We start from the raw sequence: 17,485 nt of genomic DNA, 5'->3' as shown, positions 1-17,485 counted from the left end.
ATGGGACCTCTCACTGGCTGATAATGGAGCCCCGTTTCTTAATGCTGTTAATGAACTTCCAGACACTGTTATCTCAGCAGCCATGAAGTCATACAGGTAGTAACTGAGTTTGATGATAGAGGTGAAAAGTCGGACAGTGCAGGAAGGGTTAAATGTCATGTCCCGTGTCCAATATGTGACGCTTTTACTGTATATTGGCCTATGTGTTCAGGGCTGTGCTGCTATGAAACATGAGAGGACTACACTGTGTGACCCTATAGAGTGTTAAATAGAGGATTGGATCCATTAGCAATGCAGTGGCAATGCGGTGGAGAAATCAATGAAAAGGGAAGCCAGTGAAGCTGATCTTACGACATTTGGCAATAAAAGCGCCACCTATTGGCCGTTTTGCACCGAATTTTCCACAAACCTCATTGGGCCATGTAATACAAAGAACAATACTGTTGTGGTAATTGGACTTAATTTTGTCAAGATAATTAGGGCTGTCTGTTTTGAACACAATGTGCAGGAATTTGTTAGTCTTTTGGACTATCAAAATTCTTTTGATATGTTTTTGTCAGGAGGGTCCACAGATGTGCAAAGTTTCAGGCAGATTGTAAATTGTAGGAGGAGTTCAAGAAAGTAGGTTTTGCATATGTGGTGATTTCGTGACAAAATGTGCAGAAGAACTGGGCATGTCCTATGTCAGAAAACCCAGCTTATTTAGGGAACATATGGATATAAGGTTTGCGACTGTTTATTTAGGGGGCAGCTGTAGCTCAGCGGGTAGAGCAGGTCGACTAGTGATCGAAAGGCCGCTAGTTCAAATCCCGGCTCCGGGCAAAGCTGAGCTGCATGTCGAAGTGTCTTTGAGCAAGATACTGAACCCCACATTGCTCATCAGTGAGGGCCCTGCGATGAGCTGGCGACTTGTCCAGGGAGTACCCTGCCCTCGCCCTGAGACAAGGCTGGGATTGGCTCCTGCAGCAACACCCCGTGACCCCATGGAAAGGCATAAGCGATTACGGACCATGACATGAAATGACAGGCAAAACACGATTGCATCCATTATAATGCCACCTAGTGGAGTACATGTGCAATTTTGGGTAGAGGAACTGTGTCCTATTCTATACATACTATATAAATTTCAAAGCTCTCAGCATAGTAGTTTGGCTGAAATCAATGTTTGCTGTTTATCTTGTAATACGCCCACATTGACCAGTCATGACCACCATCAAGATATGGTCTCAAGATTGGCCCTACATTATACCGACCAAATTTCGTAAGAATCGGTGTAGCCTTTCAAGTAGGGGTGGAACGGTTCATCAAAAAAAATCCGTCCCATTCGGTATGCTTGTCACGGTTTGGGGCTCATGGGCAGCAACTTCTTTTTTTCATTTACTAACGAGGCGAAGCGTGTACGCTCCAGAGCAGCAGGTGGCGATACAGAGCTGGATGCCAACAAGAAGAAGAGCTACAAGTTGGCTGTGTTTCCGGCATCGCGGCTTGCGGGCTAGCATGCGAGCTTCGATGCTGGAAACACAGCTGACTTGTCATAGCACTAGCTCGCGAGTCAGAGCAGGAGAGCGCAAACAGCTGGCTACGTTCTGAATGAGTAGCAGATGAGCGAGTGAAATCTCTGGGTTAGACTTCCTCCAGCCAGTGTGAAAAGCACATACCTGTCAGTGTACAACAGAAGCCATTCTTCCACTTCTGAAATAACACAATGTTACACAATGTTCTGCAGGTAGCCAGAGGCTACTGTAGTCTTAAATGAAATAATTTATATGTAGATATTAGTAGTATATTGTAAGTAGGCTATTATTATCTCTATTTGGGAACTTTATCCATTTACACCATTCCTACGTCAGCACTCTACTATTTATTTGTTTTATTTTCTTTTATTTTATTGTAGTATCTGTTTTATTTTTCCAATCATGTATATAATGTTTTATTGCATTGTGTTTTTTACTACGTTAGTGGTTAAGAGACAATGGGCTAGGACTGACATTCCATGGTGATTAGGCAATACTGACTCAAGTGACAACCTAGTTCAGTTTAGTGAGTGACTCATAATGACTTGAATCCTGAAAAGGAACCATATTTACCAGCTCCAGGGCTACTGAAAGTTTCCAGACTGTTTCTGCCCATTACATTACATTAGTGAGAGTGAATAACTATTTGTACTTAACATTTGTTAAAGATAACTTTCTTTGCCAAATAAATGAAAAGCATGTTGGAACCAGCAATATCACCTCTCTTGCAGTGCCAGAATCTACATACTTTTAACTTAAGACTGTCACAATGATGTAGCAAATGTCAGAGTGCCTCATTCTTTCAGTTTTAACCTGACTATACAACCGAAATCCGGGACCACAAATCCATGATATGAACCAAACCGTGGATTTTGTGAACTGTTCCACCCCTACTTTCAAGAGATTCAGTCCTCCCAAATTTGGCTCATCCCTTCCGAGTGTCATGTTAACCAAAGATCTCAAATTTGGTGTTAATAGCATTTGGTTTGACCGAGATATCAAACAGTTTACACTTTTATAGCTAGCTACAGAAATTTGTTCATTAATAATTTATTTGCACATCTTTTGACTGAGCAAAATTCTTTTGATAACTTCAGAAGATCAGGTCCAGCTGAAGAGTGTACGTGCCAACGCAGATCGGACAAAATCCCAAGGCGGAGTTTGAAAAAGTAGGTTTTCCAGTTTTTGCGAAAAAACTCTCTAGGCGGAAGTGGGCGTGGCCAATTGCAAAGTGATTCAGCTCCATTCAGGGAATCTGAGGATGAAAAACGCATAGGCCTAGGTTATAGTGCCCCCTGCAGGTGGATATATGTCTTTTTTTGTGTCTGAGGTATGTGCAGGTGTCTGGAACAACCCTCCAAATTGCACCACCCCCCCTTGCACAGTTTAGCCTGCAGCACCACTTTCAGCGGGAGAAAAATGGTGAAATCGCCTAGGAGGAGGAGAAAAAGTAAGTTTTTCATTTGTCATAATTTTCCGAATGGAAAGTCACTGCGAAAGTGGTGTGGCCTACACCACACAATTTAGCTGAATTCAGTAGATATAAGGATTAGAAATGTGCAACATATTATGTGGGAGTTATGGGCCAAAAACACTTTTGCATAGAAAATAGCGCCACCTGCTGGTCATTTTTGTGTGTGAGTTACAGGGCCCATTCTATGGCACCCCTATGAATTTAATTTCCACAAGCGTTATGGTGTGGGCACAGTGCCAAATATTAAATTAAACTGACACCACAGTGCCATCTAGTGTTAGATCAGTAAACCCTTAGTCAGCTATCCCCAGGAGGGCACTGACAGTAATTATACTAAGTTTCATGTTAATCCGATGAACTGATGTGGAGATATAAAATATTTAAATTTAAAGAGCGTCACCTTGTGGTCATCGCCTAACATTTTTCACACACCCTCAGGGGCTAATGTCGAAGGAGTATCTTAAGTGTCATGGCATTCAGACACACCATTGTGGAGATATGCAGCACTTCCTGTTTGGAACGAAATCTGCAGGAAGTTGTTATTTAATAACTTGAGTATTGTTCCTAACCCTGAAGGGGTAGAACCCTTCTAAAATTGTGGCGGTTTATCAGGTTTCTAACCCCAAAGGGGTAGAACCCTTCTAAAATTGTGCCGGTTTATCAGGTTTCTAACCCCAAAGGGGTAGAACCCTTCTGAAATTCTGTTTGTTTATTATTATCATTTGTTGTCTGCCGCTTGAGGTCAAATTCCCGTGAGCTGGAATGGGCCAGAAATTTTAACCTTGGCCCAGTGACTGGAAATGATGTGCATACACTTTTATTAAAATATGAGCCCAGTCAGCCAGATGGTGGCGCTGTAATTAAGGCTTGAAAATGCATTTTTGGGAAGGCCACACCCCTCCCAAGTCTGATTGACTTGAAATTTGACACACAAGTCCAACTCCATGTGCTCTACAAAAAAGCATCTTGGACCATGAAGCTCCGCCTACCTAGATTTTTTGCTAATTTGCATAATGTGAAAAACAGTAAAATTAATAGAACTTTTGAAAGATTGACTCCATCAACACCAAATTTGGTATATGGCTGCGGGGGATAAAAAGATGTATTTCTAACATAAATGAGAGCCAGATTGGTCAAAAAACATGGCCGCCATGAACTAATGTATTTTTGCAATGGGCGGGGCTTAGAAATGATTGGCCATAACTTCCACATCCTTTGCCCTATCATCACAAAACTCGGTGGGTAGGTTGACAACGAGGCTGGGAATAAGCCTGCCAAAGCATGTTGAGCTCAACCAATAGGGGGCGCTATAAAAGCCATTAGCATATAGCTGAAAAATCAATTTGGAGAAATCTGGGGCTTATCATGGCTATGTGTTATATAGATCTTTGAGGAACACGGCGGCAGATGTCATTCACTGCGGGGGATGAGGGTCAGGGTGACCGGTTTGGGGCGAAAGGGGTTAGCAACCGCAGATTGCCGCTTGTGACTATATTTAGTTTTAGATTTATGTGTACTTTTACATCCAAACTCTGCAATTAAAGGTCCCATATTATGAAAAACATGTTTTCTCTGGCCTCTACATATATAAGCTGTTCCTCCCTGAGCCTGCCAACGCTCAGAATGAGGAAAAGAAGCGATTACTGCATGGTCTCTGCAGCCCACTCACCGGTAAAATGGCGCTCCTGGCTGTTCAAATTCTGCTCCTGTTGTTATAACAAAAAGAGTCATTACCAGAGGCCGACCTCCTCTGCACAGTGATAGGAGATATCCGACACAGGGGGTGTACATCCCCGAGGTGAAGTTCGGTGTGTCCAGTGGTGAGACAGCAGTGTTTCACAATGTCGTCGCTCAGAGGTAGACACGCAAATTGCTCTGTTGTTGGTTGTAAAAAAATCAACATAAGTGCCTATATTCTGTCCCAGCTACAGAAGAACAGAAGAGATGTTTAATTTTCAATGACAACGTGCTGACTGCGGTTCGTGTTAGCTTGTATGTGTGTGTGCTAACCACTTCACATCAGACTGCTTCAGTAACGAGGGCCAGTACAAATCTGGCTTTGCCTCTACATTGACCCTCGTACAAGGATCAGTCCCAACCATACCGGACCCAGCAACTGCACCCGAGCCAGCGATGAGTGTCACCACGGTTTGATAGTATTAACAGTTGCCGACGAGTATTCTGAAGTCTGCTGGAAATCGGCTAAAACTAGTTAGCTCCGCTTCAGTCGGCTATGCAATGGCGTTTGAAGCAAATTTAATGTTAATAATATTACGAGGGAGCTTGGTTGTCACAGTAAAAAGTCTGGAAACATGCAGACTGGAGACGGAGACGATGTGAACAGTGTCCAAGAGTCTGAAGACTGTGTTGGAGACAAACACAGCTTTTGGTAGCTGTTAGCCATAAGCTACATAGTAGTAAATGTCACAACAGATATGAACAAACTAACATTATTCAGACACAGTGACCATTTTGAAACGTCCTGCTGCAGCCACAGAGTGTGTACTTCTTCAGGAGCCTCTCTTTCTGGGTCAAACTGGTATGGTTGAACGAAAAAATCTCTGCGAGCCATGGCGATACATATATATATCTACCGTAAACATTAGCACATCTACCTGTAGCACAAGGGAATTCCCCTCCCTGAGAGTGACATAGCAGGAAGTGCTCTCCAAGTAGGTGTTGACAGATGGACCTCATTAGCATTTAAAGGTGCAGGCACCAAAATAAGAAACAAACTGCTGTCAGGAGAGTTCAGTAGAGCAACTTTTAGACAGCTGAAATTCAAGACCAGGGATGGGTTTGGGGCAATGCATATCGAATACAGAGTTGTTGGACCTCTGACAGCTGTGTGAAACTGATGACAAACGGTATAATATGGGACCTTTAAATATGTAACTTTTTTATATAAAGGTTTAAGTCCATACTAACAATCTAATGTTTTCTCTGTAATTGTAAGGTAAAGTTTAGTTTTATATCTGTTTATTTTTACATTCAAACTCTGTAAATAAACATGTAGCTCATTATCTAAAGGTTTATGTCCATACTATAATGTTTTTCTCTGTACCGTTAAGGTAAATCTTATATAACACTAGTACTTATATGGTATGTATGAAATGACTGATGTAGACTTACATAGTTAGTGCTTTATTTTTCAAACTGTAGTTCTGAATATAATGCCAGTGAATGCCCAAAAATAAAAAGAGTCAGGAAAAAGGATTGTAAGAAGTAACAACGATTAGCTTCTTGCTGTTGAATGGTTTATTTAAATAACATTTGCACTTAAGTGTGTCAAATTTGGCACATATTCATGTTTAACAAGTAGTTTGATGCACCTAATATCTAAACTAGCCAGCTGCAGAGTGAGACACTGTAACCAGAAATATTCAATCTCTTGCAAGTAAAAAAAGTCAAGAAGCAATATATAGAAAAAGTCTGTAGTTACAAAATGTTTGTCTCAAATGAATAAACACTTTTCACTAACACTGATCAACTCATTTCAATGCACTGTTCTACTTGGAAACCTTTGGTCTTGACATTCACTTGGACACGTAACCTAAACATTGCTTGACAGATGATTGTGTTTGTTCGGTGAGGTAGTGATCTCACCCTTTTACTCTTCCCATTCAAAATTTGCAATTTGGGAAATGAGGGTCAGCACCCTTGGTTTGACAGCATACTGAGGTCCCTTTTCTTTTTGTTTGACTTTTAACACACAGAACATACAGAGAGAACTAATCTTGGCATTAAAGCCAGTGAAACAGCAACTTTAGTTAAAAAGTTAATAAGTTTTGTCAAAGCTAGGCTGTGCAATTAATGATCAGGAATATATATATATATATATATATATATATATATATATATATATATATATATATATATATATATATATATATATATATATATATATATATATATATATATATATATATATACCCACATGTAATACTCTGATAAATATCAGTTGTATTTATTTGGATTTGTCACCTGGGAAGTTAAAATTTGCATAAATAATACTGTGAGATAAACAAGATCTTTGAAACAACATCTTTGCATAGTGGTCCTATTTACCACACTTGTGGCAGGAAACTCCATATGCTGGGCATTGTTTGGGCTGGTGTGATTTTCCACATTTTGTGTGTGTTAAAAAGGTTGCTTTGGTCCTTTATTTTGTCATTGACTGTCCTGTTTTTTCTTATGTGAGAACATCTTTCACAGCCTTTTCTTCTGGAAGATTAAGTGTGTTATACACTTCGAGAGCCTCCTCTCCTAGTGCGTGCAGAAAGATGGCAACTTTGATTTTTTGTCCTTACCATCTGCACCACTTGCAGTCATTAGATTTGGAAGCGCTGTTCACATCATCTCCAGTTTTCTCCCAAGTTGCCCATCAACACCAGTGCTCCACCGTACAGTCTTCTGTCGTTGCAGGTCTCCGTGTGTCTCCCACTCTTTAGGGGATGCTAGCGCTAGCACAACTTTTAGCTAGCAAAAAAAAAAAAAAAAAAGGGCCCAGGTCGAGTATTGGTAAATATAATGACCGACCACTGCTGTCAACGTTTTTTTTGCCTCTGATTTATGTCTTCATGTCACTCCGCAAGTAGTCCATTCACAGCTCCACCAAAGAGGCTGCAGACATCTTTTTTGTAGGTTTAATATCACGGGCGAATGGCAAATTTAAGTTGCAAACAGTGAAAGCACTACATCCCAAGTTATCTTGAAATTGATTATTATTGTCATTACTGCTATTTGTATAATTTCTACAAGTCACTGTTTAAACTGAGTGACTGAAATCCTCTTCATCGCATTCAAAGGCTGCAACAGGCGACTCATTGAACTGAGGTTAGTTTTAGGTTGGATATTCGGCGGAAATCCACTTTGGTCCAGCCGCAACTTTACTGAAGTTTGCCCCAAGTTAGCAGCAGGAGGACGGTTAGTTCACCTCCCAGAACCTTGCACTGAATCGCTGGAGACTTATTTAAGGACCGTCATTAAATTACTTCAAACCAACAGCAGATTGTATCAGTAAACTGGACGAATAAGACACAGCTATTTTTATTGTATTTTAGTGCTTCCTCTATTTTATGTGAATATTAATATGCAGAAATTATGATTTCTTCCATGTCATGTGGCCCACTGACTTCTGAAACAGATGCTGTTTCCATAAAAAATATACAGTTACAAAGAAAATAATGGTAAGTTCTCTAATGCTCAAGAGGTCAAGCAGCAATGTCCGCTTCTATGCTATTTTGTCTCATGTTTTCTGTTTCTGAAATTCTGAAAATGAATTTTTTTCAAAAATTTCACCAGTAGTCACCATTTTTCAAAAATTTCTTCCGGGGGGCAGGCCCCTGGACCCTACTAGTGTTGCCAGGTTACTGACGTAGAGCAACACTGCTACAAAAAATCTAAGGGAAATACTGTATGTTCTGAGAATTTTGGACATGTGGGGCGAACTATTTCTTTCTTAGCTGAAGTGGGACAAAATAAATGTAAAGAGAGACATGGTTCCTGCTTTTTTGTCCTTTGCCAATCAATACACATATATATGCCAATGTTTATATATGTGTGTGTATGTATATATATGTATGTGTATATGTATGTATATATGACATGTATATGCATGCATATGCATGTATGTGTGTGTGTGTGTTTTTCTTTTCTACTCATTTCTATTTCTCTCTCTATCCATTTTCTTAGAATACCAAAGAGGGAGATGAGGGATGATCCATCTGATGAAGAATGAATAAAGGGACAAAGTAAAGTTAAAAAAAAAAAAAAAAAAACACGAAAAAGAGGCGAAGGAGGTGAGAAACTAGGTCAACAGAGGAGAACAACGGGCAACAGAAGGAGGAGAAAAAGGAGGTGGGAGATCTGAGGAGCTCCAGGACAGAGTTGAGGATAGATAGTAACACAAGGGGGGGAAAACACAGTCCTGCAAGAGACTGGCAGGAGACTGAAAGCTTTGGAAAGGTAAGGACAGAAAGCCATGGAGACTGGTTGAGGGAGGACAGACGCATCTGGATGGTCTCCATTGCGACGGTCAGCAGGTTCCCTCCCCTTCAAAGATGGCCTCCAACTTCAATGACATTGTCAAGCAGGGCTATGTACGCATGCGCAGCCGCAAGCTGGGGGTGAGTGTATCTGGTGTGTTTTATGTCTTTATATGCTTTATATCTTAATTTTGTGCTCAAAGTCACCAAATTTAAGCTGTTGTTAATATGGAATAATGACATAAGAATATAGTAGAATCTTGGAGTCATATATCACCCTTTAATAGGGATTATTAAAGCAGCGTGCCTCCTGTTCAGAAACAGGGCAGTGCCACTAGACAACTTCAATGCTAATAATTCTGTCTGTTCCATTGGCTAATGGCTATTCTTAAACAAGCGACTCAATGCCACTGTTAAGACACCAGAAACCAAGCTTGGTGGATGACATAAAAGTCCATTCCATTTTAGTGTTAACCTTATTCTTTTTTTCAGAATTATAAACATTGTCAGGATAGATCTTAAAAATGATGTATATTGTCCAATATGCACCAATATGAAAAGTTCTATTTTTTGTGTGTGCACTTTGTTTTAGTACCATTCATAAGAATGTAAGCCTATAGCTAACAGATTTGGTCACCAGGCAAATGTAATTTTGTCAGGAAAGCTAAAGCAACATTCACTCATAATTAGGGATGCCCAATGTGGAGATTTTTCAACCGATACAATTACCAACGATATCATGCCAATTGCAACCAATAACTGATAAAAATTGAATATTTTGTTATCATTTTTGTATTATAAGTTCCAAACCTGTAGGGGGTAAAAAAGGAGTAAGATGTAGTGAGTAAAAATGAATCATTTCATATTTCATAGATCTCTCCATCTCACTGACATCACTATTACCAACAACAACAGAAAACAGTTCTGACTGTTTAGATGTTGAACTCAAATTTCTCTGTCACTTGTATTCAATTCTCAATACAAAAATGAAAACCAAAATAGAGACCACAAATGTATAGAACAGAAAGCCTGTGGCTGGGGTGTCACGTGATGATGGCCCAGGAGATGGTTAGTTTTGTGGGTGCTCTGCCAACATCCTCCATATATTTTGCATTCTCTTTTAAACCACATTGTCTTTTTATAATGCCAGTGCAGTAGTATGACTCTTGACCAATTCCGGACAAAACACCACCAAACAATGCCAAAGGGAAAGATTAAGTCGCGACAGCCAACTGACAACACGGCTATGGAGCTAGCCCAACATGGCAGCGAGCATGATGAAGATGGTGAGGAGGCAGAACTTAAACCCAGACTTGCTAAAGCACTGGATTTGACTGCTAATGGCGGCTATTGATAACAAACTCGACCCTTTGGTTAAAACAGTCCTCTCTCATACAACTGAGCTGAGGAGGGCTAACAACCACTTGGATGAAGCAGAGGCTAGGATGTTACAGCCTGAGACTGCTAACAAGCCACAAGCTAATTGAATAGTAGTTTTAGAGAGAAAAGTCGAATCCCTCCTTGACCATATAGACTAGGGGTGGGGAGCCTCTGGCCTCCAGGCCATATATGGGCCACGAGACAGTTTGGTCTGGCCCGCGAGGCAATCCGTAAATACATTCACAAAAAATTAATTCAGGAAAAATTATTTCAAATGTGCAATTAAATGCCCCCAGGGCGGGTGTCTGTTTTTCCGGGCCATGACCAAGGTCACTGAACACACACATCAGCGTAACTGTCATTGCGTGTCATCTCAACGCGTCGTGTCCTCAGTGACTGACAGGTGACAATGAGAGGAGACTCGCTTTGGCTAAAACGAGGGATGGCGAGTAAGAAAAGAAAAGCTGGTGCGGAGTGTCACTCTTTCAAGGATGAATAGACAAATGAATTCTTCTTTGTGAAAGTGAAAGGCAAGTCCGTGTGCCTGGTTTGTGGGGACGCTTTGGCAGTAATGAAAACTCGAACGTCATTATAGCATGAAACATGCAAAACTGGATGCGTTGAAAGGGCAATTGCGCGTGGATAAAGTTGCCACTCTCCGAGTTTCATTGGCCAGCAAGCAGTTTTATCCAAACCGTTAGCAGACCAGGACAACGTGACGTGGGCTAGCTTCGTCGTCATGAGTGAGCTAATTGCTAAGAAGCTGAAACCTCACGCCGAGGGTGAATTTGTGGAGCGCCTTGCTGCCGCTGTGGAGCTGCATGTGCCATAAAAAATTGAGCTGTTCCAAAGTGTCAGTTTATCTCAGAGAACCATCTCAGACTGACATGGCATAAGACACTAAGAAATCACTGAAGGATTCTGCAAGAGATTTCCAGTTTTTCTTTTCAAAACTGACTCTTGCAAAGACTCTACTCCACTCAAGACTGATTGACCCAAACCTGGACAACCAGCTGAGAGTGGCAACGTCATCACTGCCACCTGACATCAGACGTCTCACCAAAAAGAAGCAGTTCCAGCCATCGCATTAGGTCACACTGATATGATAATGATGCTGATAAGTAAGTTTCTTTTTTTCCACCTCAGATTGACAGTAGACAACCTTATAATGTACCTCAAATCATTTCAGAGCATTCTGATGTGAAAATAAACAGATGCGGCCCTCTTACATCACTCGAAAAATGACATCGGAGCTATATTCAGCCTACTCCCTGTTTCCACTCAACAATTTCACCTCAGATATATAGTAGACAACCTTCTATGAGGCAACTCAGATCTGTCATTTTCAAGTGATTTAAAGCTAATATATGAAATTTATGAGAGCTGATTTTTTGATTTTTTTTAATTTTTTATTTCACATCAGAATGCTCTGAAATGGTTTGAGGTATATCATAGGTTATTTACTCCTTAAACTGCTAAACATCAGTGAATATAAAAACCACTACGATACACTGGATGGATGGAGATGGATGAAATTAAAATTGGCTAAAACATTAATTAATAGTCATGATATTTACATTATTGCAATTAAGTTAAAGAGGCCATAAAAATGATGTTGTGAGCTGCTCACCTTTAAAAAAAAAAATGTCATAGCCCCTGAGGGACGGTATGAAAACTGAAATGGCCCTCGATGGGGACCCCTGATATAGGCTGATATAACTAGAAAACAGAGGGCGGCGGAAAAATATCTGCATGTATACTGGTGACTATACTATCTTTTATGATACATCTTACATTCGTGTGAATGATTATTCGTTATCATAATACATATTAAGGTGTCCCCCTTGCTTAATTATACACCAGTGTTCATTCAGTGGAAGTCCAGCTGGTTCAAGAGTAGATGAGGATTCACATTTAGAGGCTTACAAGTTGAAAACTTTTGTGTAATAATTGGGTGTTGCTGTGAGCCCTGGTCAACTGGGTTATGTCACTTGCTTTGTTTTCTTTCTGTCCACATGATGTGAGAAACACATTTGGCCCCTTTGGCACCTTACAAAACAGCAGTCCTCCCGCAACCAGGGGAAGGACCCCCGTTATCCATTTTCTTTTCTTTCAACATTCCCCCTTTTTATGAATTTATTTTAACATGTATAGTTTCTTACTGCTATGGTTTCATATGTTCTGGTTTTGTGTTATAGTTCATGCTCAGTACTGGTCTCCCACATTCAGTGTATCATGTCGACATATTTGGATGGATAAACTCCCAAAAAACATGCCCTAAAAGTACAATATACTATAGGCCAGGGGTCACCAAACTTTTTTCTCTGGGGGCCACATTGTCATTCTTGTCTGTGATGGGGCGCCAGGATCGGGTCAGCTAACATAGAATTGTATGACCCAGACAAAAATCATCATCAGCAGGCCTCATTGTGTAGTAAAGATTACTAGCCTGGCACAGCCAACCACACTACTATATCAACACTGGATTCCTGGCACATATTTGTTTATCTTTACTAGTGGTTTGCAAAAGTAGTAATCAAGTCTTCACACATTGTTTTAATTTGAAATACCACAGCTATTCCATTTATTTATTTTCTGATAAAAAATAACATCAAAGGTATGAAACATCTGCCTAGTTGAGGTGACTGACACTGGCAAAGGTGAGTGAAATATGATAAATTGTAGGTAGGCCTGTTGATATTATTAATAATATTAATAATAATTGTGTGCAGTACTTAATAAAGGTCAAATAAAGAGGCCTATAAAATAAATATACAAAACTGTGAAATCATAATAATATGAGTGATAGATCAACTAGCCAGCTCTTATGCCTATCCAGGTGACTATGTTCAGTAAACATTTTTTAGGTCACAGTGAAAATGAAATGAGCAGTAGGCCATTTACAAGTCAAAACTAAAGCACAACAATAATACAGAACAATGGGAATAAAAATCAGTAGTATAGGTGAGCTGGATTTGTCCTTGTTGATGAATTGTGCTGTCTTTGGAAAGGGGTCAGCAACAGCAGTCTCCTCTCCTCACTCCAGGGTGCCTTCTGGAGCCCTGGCATGGAGGGATGACAGATTGAACACAAAAAGCACCATATTCAATAAATGACAAGACATACTGCTGTCTGTTTTTCTCTGTGACATAACTTTACAAAATATGTAGCAAATTAAAAGAGCATTCATATTTCATGTGTATTATTTATTAAAATTAAAATCAGTAATTGTCAAAATCAGTGTGCTTACCTTATCAGTGTGAGCTGTGTGCTTGCTTCTGGCTGGTGAGAAGTTCAATGTCTGGTTGCAGTCTAATGGTAGCCAGTCTCAAGGTCTGATGCAAGTGTTCATCTGTGAGTCTGCTCCTTGTTTGATTCTTGGTTTGCTTCATACGGGAAAAGGTTTGCTCACAGATGTAGGTGCTGCCAAAAACCGTGTACATCTTCATAGCATGTTGTTTGATGTTTGGGTAGTTTTCCTCAGGGAGCTCTGCATAGAACTCAATAAGATTGTCAGGCTTGCTAGTTCAAACTGAAGAGAGGGAAGAGAACAAGCGTATTCCTTTACCGTTGACATGAAGCTCGCAGAAACGTGCTCTGAACTCTCCCTGCAGCATTTCCAGCGCGTCCTTGCACTTTTCAACTGGGAACCCGAAAGCTGGTTTCTCAGCGCAGTAGCTTTGGGTGGCAGGGAGATGCGTGAAGTCCAGCTTTTGGACCTGTTGCACAAGCAGCACTAGTTTGACCTTGAATGCTTTGATGTGGTAATACATATCACTGATTAGCCTCCCTTTGCCTTGGAGCTGCACGTTAAGGTGGTTCAGCATTTCAGTCACATCAGTTAAAAATGCGAGGTGCCATTTCCTTTCTGGATCGGTCAGCTCTTGTACCATTTCACCTTGAGACTGGAGGAAGGTGTTGATTTCAGGTAGCAGGTCATAGAAATGGTGCAACACTCTGCCTCAACTTAACCAATCGATATCTGTGTAGTACAGAACATCTCCGTAAGCAGACTCAAGCTCGGAGAGAAAGGCCTGGAACTGTCTGTGTTTCAGCGCATTTTTCTGGATGTAGTTGACACAGTGCACACCCACCTTCATGACAGATGCCCACCTCAAAAGTTTGCTGCATAGTGCTTGCTGGTGAATTAGACAGTGGACTTGTAGTGGGCGGGTGGGACCTTGTTCCTTGAATTCAAGGCTCAAATGCCCAACTAGCCCCCTTGTTGTACCAGCCACGCTAGGTGCGCCATCAGTGGTGATGCTGGCCAATTTAGACCAGTGTAGATCGAAGTCATCCATCGTTTTGCAAAAATATCCTCTCCTGTCGTTGTTCCTTTGCCAGCTCCTCAGACACTTCGAAGCTCGCGCTAATGCCTCAAATAAAAATTAGAAGTTGTGCTGTGACCTGTACGTCATTACTCGGCGGAGTTTGGCGACCCCTGCTATAGACTATATAAAGCTGCTTCTCTGGTGATCTGTTTGGATACTCAACTCAGTTAATTATATATGCCAATAGAATGATGCCACCTAATAAGCTGAAACTCTGTTCATGGAATATAAGGGGTTTGAGGGCTAATGTGAAGTGAAGAAAGGTCTGTTCTTTGTTGAAGAGTGAGGGGGTAGATGTTTCTCTACTACAGAAGTCCCACTTAGAGGAAAATGAGCATCTCAAACTAAATACAGTTGCGTTGGCCAGGTGTACTTTTCCTCTTTTACCACCAGTAGCAGAGGGGTTGTTATATTGAAGAATAAGAATCTACCATTCCAATTAAAAAAAGTGTATAAAGGACAAGTACGGAAGATTTGTTATTATAAATGGTGTCTTAAATGGCAAAGAAATTACTATTATGAATCTTTATTGCCCACCTAATTATTCTCCAGATTTTTTAACTAAAGAATTTTCAGAATTTGCAGAAGTGTCTTTGACACTGGCCTTGGTGGGATGTGACTTTAATTGTCTACTTAATCCATGACTTGATAGACATCCTCCACGAAATTCTCCTTTCTCAAACCAGGCAAGTGCCCCCTTGTCGACTTGTGGGGAAATCAACCTGCTTAATACATGGCGAATATTACATCCATCTGATAGAGAATTCACCTTTTACTCCCCTCCTCACAAGTGTTACACACGGATTGATATTATTTTCATACCCCGGTCTGTGATGCAATTTGTGTCTTCCTGTTCAATAGGCAATATTATGGTTAGCGATCATGCAATCCTGCTCCTTGAATTGTCGCTTGACATAGAATCTGTGAAAAGTAAACACTGGAGATTCTACACACGTCTTCTGAAAGATGACAAATTCATCTTTTATCTGAAAAGTTAGGATATTTTTGTCTAATAATTCACATCTACTAATGACCTATCCTCACTGTAGGAAACTGCTGAAGCATATATCAGGGGTATAATTATAGCCAATTCAGCCTCGACAAAGTAGAAACAATTACAACAGCAACTAAAACTCAAAAAAGAAGTGGCAGATATTAAAAGTCGACTTTGCTTAACATCAGACTGTCAGACTTGGACGAAAGAGAGGACTCAGATGCAGTAATGGCAGAAGTAATGTCAGGTTCTATTAATCTTTTTTGTAACTCTTCCAAATGAATGATAACGAAAAGCTATGAAACTGTGAGGGACGAACAAGACAAACAACATAAAACACGGAATACCAAAAAACGCTCCCGAAGGAGGAAAACCTAATCTGTACTGGGTTCAAGATTTTATATAAAAAATTACAAACAAAAAACACTCCGAAGAGGAAGCACGAAAGGCTATGAAAATTATCTACACTGTCTATGAAAATCATTACAACAAAAATAGCTCCAGAAGGAGGAAAAGAAAAGCTATGTAAAACACTAAACTGAAAATCAAAATCCTATCCAGAAAATTAATGAAATCAAAATCACTCTTCTAAAGAGGTCAAAATCAGAAAAAACAAAACAAGGCAATACTTGTCGAGACAAGATACAAGACTGTGGCACAGGGCTTTGGTACACGACATGGAAGACGAAATTCTTTGGCGACGCAGACAGGGGAAGACAAAGACTTTATACACATGGGGGAGGGGAACACAGGTGAAAACAATCAAGGATTAGGGATGATGTCAGACCAGGGACACAAGAGGAAGGGCAAGTGACCTGAAACGAGAGTTACTTTCAAAATAAAACATGAAATTCACGAGACAGATCCCAAGACAAGACAACCTCACCGCGATGTGACAGTAGCACCCCCCCATAGTGGGCCACCAAAACCTCTGGGAGATGACATACATGGTTTGTTTGACTCCCGGATGGCACGAAAGCAGTGAGGTGTGAGCCCAATGAATCACCTGTGGCCGTAGCTCAGCGGGGACATATGGGGCTCCACCGTTAGCTTGCTTCACCTTGTTTTCCATAGGCCAAGTTACCGCTCCGACCACACAGTTCAGTGGAAGGATAGTTTCGGCTTGCTTGGTCTTAGGCTCGGGACCAAAGAGTCTTAATAGTACGTCGGGCTTGACGTTTCGGGATCCCGGCCTGTAAGACAGAGTGAAAGAGAACCGATTAAAGAACAAAGCCCACCTGGCCTGGCGAGAGTTTAATCTCTTGGCCTTTCGAATAAACTCAAGATTTTTGTGATCTGTCCAGACAATGAAGGGTTGTTCGGCACCCTCTAACCAATGACACCATTCCTCCAATGCTAGTTTCACCGCCAGTAGTTCTCTGTTGCCAACATCGTAGTTTCGCTCTGCTGGAGACAGCCGACGCGACAGGAAGGCGCAGGGGTGCATCTTGCCATCCTTCTCTGACCGCTGGGATAACACTGCTCCTACTCCATCGTTAGACGCATCTACCTCCACCACAAATTGTCTCTGGGGGTCCGGTAAGGTGAGGATAGGAGCCGTGGTGAACTGATGCTTGAGCTCCTGGAATGCCTTTTCAGCCTCTGGGTTCCAGATAAATGGGACCTGGGTGGAGGTAAGAGCATGGAGAGGAGCAGCTATTGCGCTGAAGCCCCTGACAAACCACCTGTAAAAGTTCGCAAATCCTAGGAATTGCTGAACCTTTTTGCAGCTGTCTGGAGTGGGCCACTCTGCCACAGCGCTAACTTTAGCCGGATCCATCTGTACTCTTCCAGGGGCTACAATG

At 41.1% G+C, this 17,485-nt stretch overlaps 1 protein-coding gene across 1 annotated transcript in view; it reads left to right on the top strand.

Annotated features, from left to right (window-relative positions):
* dok4 (docking protein 4) overlaps positions 1-17,485 on the top strand; it is a 117,191-nt gene that overhangs the window by 10,649 nt on the left and 89,057 nt on the right. Inside the window, exon 4 of the mRNA XM_037096724.1 lies at positions 8,683-9,116. Within this exon, the coding sequence (XP_036952619.1) occupies positions 9,051-9,116 (66 nt within the window). The 5' untranslated portion in view covers positions 8,683-9,050. The remainder of the gene's footprint in view (positions 1-8,682; positions 9,117-17,485) is intronic.

Source organism: Acanthopagrus latus, chromosome 4, assembly GCF_904848185.1.
Source record: "Acanthopagrus latus isolate v.2019 chromosome 4, fAcaLat1.1, whole genome shotgun sequence".
Lineage (NCBI taxonomy): Eukaryota > Metazoa > Chordata > Actinopteri > Spariformes > Sparidae > Acanthopagrus > Acanthopagrus latus.
The sequence above is the reverse complement of the archived record's forward strand: the minus strand, read 5'-3'. Positions and strand labels throughout refer to the sequence as shown.